Source organism: Impatiens glandulifera, chromosome 4, assembly GCF_907164915.1.
Source record: "Impatiens glandulifera chromosome 4, dImpGla2.1, whole genome shotgun sequence".
Classification (NCBI taxonomy): Eukaryota; Viridiplantae; Streptophyta; class Magnoliopsida; order Ericales; family Balsaminaceae; genus Impatiens; species Impatiens glandulifera.
In genome coordinates this window covers 49,979,144-49,983,442 of record NC_061865.1, presented here as the reverse complement: position 1 = coordinate 49,983,442, position 4,299 = coordinate 49,979,144, and the positions used below count along the sequence as shown (strand labels likewise).

Here is a 4,299-nt window from a genome sequence, read left to right as displayed (position 1 = left end):
AGAAAATTTGATATTATGAATGGTGTCGAAATTAATGTGACAACATGTGATTAAACTTGAAAAATAAAATTTTATCTCTTATTAGATTTAAATCCAATCAAGTGTTCCACACATTATTTTCGACACCATGATATCAAATTCGTGCTTTTTATTATTACTCAAAATTAAATACACAAATTTATAATATATTTATTTTTTTCAAATCCACTAAAGTTACTCCGTGTAAAATGTAGAAAAAAAAAAAATTCACAAATTGAAAAGGGAAAGTATTTTTCTTTTCCAAAACTAATAATTTTTTTTCTTTTTTCAATGGTGATGGTCTCAACTATTTATGGTTATTATACTAGCAACTTATTAAAGCATATAAACCTAATCAAACAAGCCCTATCCCTGAATCTTCTTTCTAGTTTTGCTCTATTAGTTGAAATATCATTTCTTCCTTCTTCTTCTTCATCTTCATTCATTTCTCTTGTGTAGGGTTTGACAGATTCTGATTATTTGAAAAAAAATATGTTTCGCGTGAGCAATAACCTTGTTGGGATCTTAAACTTCATAACCTTCCTTCTCTCAATCCCAATCCTCTGGGTCGGAGTATGGCTAAGCCGTCAGGGTACGTCAGAGTGCGAGCGTTTCCTCGACAAACCCGTAATAGCAATCGGAGTTTTCCTAATGGTAGTCTCCTTAGCCGGTCTCATCGGTGCGTGTTGCCGGATCACATGGCTACTATGGGTATACCTTCTAGTAATGTTTCTACTTATTGTGATTCTTTTCTGTTTCACAATCTTTGCTTTCGCCGTCACTAACAAGGGCGCCGGTGAGTCTTTATCTGGTAAAGGATATAAGGAGTATCGACTTGGGGATTATTCTAATTGGTTGCAGAAAAGAGTTAATAATGGTAAGAATTGGGAAAAGATTAGAAGTTGTTTACAGGATAGTAAGGTTTGTCAGAGCTTGATTGATGATGGATCTAATACTACTTCTGATCAGTTCTTTCTTGAACATCTTTCGTCTATTCAGGTATTAGTTCTTTCTCATGATGACTTGATCTTGATGATGAACATTATTGATCTCTTATATCTGATTTGTGGGTTTGTTTTCTTGAATCTGATAGATTGGTTAACAAAATATTGATCTTGGAACATTTGGGTTTTTGGGTTTTTCATTATTTGAAAACCCAATTCATCTTGAATGAAATCTCAAACAACCCATGATGGAAATAGTTTTTTTGGGTGGTATTTGGAATATTTCAACTTTAGTTTGAATTTCTTAAAGATCTTATTGGAAATGATTATGCCTATGAGAAAGTGTGATCACTCTTAACATTGGTAACCAACCACTCTTAATTTTTTAACAATTAATTTATTGTTTCAAGATGCATGTTTGTCAGAAATAATAACTGCTAGTTGGTCTTGATTATTTGAAAAAAAATTGGGATTATGAATTTAAAATCTTGTTTATTAAATTATTAAAATATGTTTATGTTTTATTTGTTATTTTTAATTAAAATTAGTATTTTAATAGACATTCAATTTTGATGGTTGAATATATATATATAATAATAATGTTCATAATGTGATGATCAATTATTACACTTATTGAAAAGTCTAATAATCACATCTATATGACAAATGTGGTCAGTATTGGCTTGTAACCAACTACTCTTTTTAATATGATAAATATCTTTAATGCTTTTATCATTTTGTGATATGGGATTAGTTTTAAATAATTAATAGTATATTTTATCAACAATTTTATTATTTGAAATCTACAAAATTGAAAAAAATATTTTTTTCATTTACATGAGTAATCAAATAACATAGTTGAACTAGGAGAAGGTTTTCTAAGTAAATATGTTGGTGTTGTTGTTCTTCTACACTTTAAGCTTAGTTTTCCATGTAGAAATAATTCAATCCAGTTAATATAAGTTGTTTTGTTCCAATAATGAGACAAACCATTTACTTAAACTAATCAATTATCCATGCTAATGAAGTTCTTTTCTTTCTTGTGTGTGTTAATATGGTACAGTCGGGTTGCTGCAAACCTTCAAATGACTGCAAATTGGAGTATTTTGGGCCAACAATATGGAATACTTCAGCCACTTCCACATTGGATGCTAATCCTGATTGCAACTTGTGGAGTAATGATCAGAGTTTACTCTGCTATCGCTGTCAATCTTGTAAGGCGGGGCTGCTAGACAATCTTAAGCGTGACTGGAAGAAGGTGGCGGTTGTGAACATCATCTTCCTCATTTTTCTTATTATCGTGTACTCGATTGGCTGCTGTGCTTTCAGGAACAACAGGAAGGAAGGACATATGAATAACCCTTACTAGTAGTAGTGTCAATACATGTGAGGAGTTTAGTAGTTGGTTTATGCACTGATTATGTGTTGTTGCTTTTGATTTTTAGTTGTCTACTTTATCTGTGACCATTTTCATTACTGGATTTATGTGTGTAGATTGAAATAGATGTAATTCATCATATTATTATATTGTGTATGAATTGTGATCTTCTCTTCATCATAAGCAAGTAGGAGATTGACAATGATAGTTAAGAATGAAATACACTACATAAAAGCTATTAGATAAGGAGACAGAGATTGGCTTCTTATGTTGTCTTGACAGCTTGCAAATGACAAGTAGCTTCTTATCCTTTTGTCAGGCCCCCTCAATCTTAAATCACTCTTTATGTTTGAGAAGAATAGCTTGATTTTTTTTTTGACATTTTACTTAACAAATTAAATACAATAATTTTTTTAAGATAAAAGTTTAATTTATCAAGAACAAAGTAACTTTTTAATATGTTTTATTATTATTTAAACTCAATTTTATTATATATGAATATGTATTTTTATATGATTTTCAAAATAGATTCATTAGTTTGATTTGATTTTAGTTTTTATAGTTTTATTATTTTGTTAAAAAAGTTTGATTTTAAATGATTCATTGCAATAATAAATAATTTGATTATATATTATTAAAACATGTTGTTTAAATTTGAAGTCAAAACAATATTTTAGTTAATATTAATTATATAATTATCTAATTATTTAAATAATATTACATGTTTCTTAATCACACATTACAAGATATTTGCAAGCTTGTCATCACTTGTATAATCATTGAGTCATGAAATATACATTTATCTATAATAACACTAAAATTTTGAATTTATTCCATACATTTTTTTTAATTATAGTTGTTTATTTATATTTTTGTGTTCTTTAATTTAGAAAAAGTTATCACGACTCTTCATAGTCATAATCTCATTTTAATTTAATTTTTTTAAGAGTTGAATCCCTTCGACTTTTAATCTCTTATGCACGATTTTTTTAAACTTGAACAATCCTGAGATGTTATCGATTAAAATTCATGTAACCATACATAAATGCATAATGTATCTTATATGTTTTAATAAAAAAAATTGTTAACAATAAAATAAACAATAATATTGATCATTTTCTAGAAAATAAAAAGAGAAGGAACAAATGATTAATATGTTAACCTAGGGAGTATTAAATGAAGTTGTTTTTTTCTTATATAAAAAAGTGAATCTTATTAATGGTTAAAATAACACGGTCTTAATTTAAGAGAAAAAAACATGGTGTCAACAAGTCTTCTTGACACTAGCCAATATTTGTTATTTGTTATTGTTAAAAAAACAAAAATATATAAAAACCTACAATATTATTTGAAACATAACTTTAATAGTTTTATTATTATAAAAAACTTAGTTCTACACTTAAATATATATTTCTTTATTTTTTTATTTAATTATTTTAACTTTGAAACATATATCAGTTTATTAAACACTTAACTAAAATTTGGAATTAGTTATAAATATTTCAATGTAAAACTTATAAAAAAATATTAGTTATATATATATATTAATTTAAGATCAAACTATGGGTCAAAATTGATGGAAAAAACAGTTTTAAGATTAAAAACAATTTAAAAGAACATTCTGTTAAGATAGGTTATTGATTGAAAACGAGGTATGTGATCAAATTTAACTTAAAGTGGAGTCAATGATTTAATTTTAATAAAGTTTGGGTTATTTGTTAAACATCTCGAAAGTTATAAATATGATATTTAACCATTTTTATATTTGTACAACCTAGGCTGATTCAGTCCATGTCCATTAAGCCATGTGTCTAGATAAATATTGTTTTCAATAGGACCTATTCATACATTGATAATTCAAACCACTCATATAGCTTCATAAAGACTCGACCAACTAACTCATAAGTATTTTTTTATTTTTATTTATTTATTTTATTAATTTTTTTATTTTTTTTTTGT

The 4,299-nt window shown here is 26.9% G+C and overlaps 1 protein-coding gene across 1 annotated transcript; it reads left to right on the top strand.

Moving 5' to 3' along the window:
• The first annotated feature begins 430 nt into the window (after positions 1-430).
• Positions 431-2,508, top strand: LOC124933489 (tetraspanin-8-like). Its single transcript, XM_047473897.1, has 2 exons — positions 431-1,017; positions 2,026-2,508. The coding sequence occupies exons 1-2, from the start codon at positions 511-513 to the stop codon at positions 2,329-2,331; spliced, it is 813 nt and encodes a 270-aa protein (XP_047329853.1). The 5' UTR covers positions 431-510; the 3' UTR covers positions 2,332-2,508.
• The last annotated feature ends 1,791 nt before the right edge of the window (positions 2,509-4,299 follow it).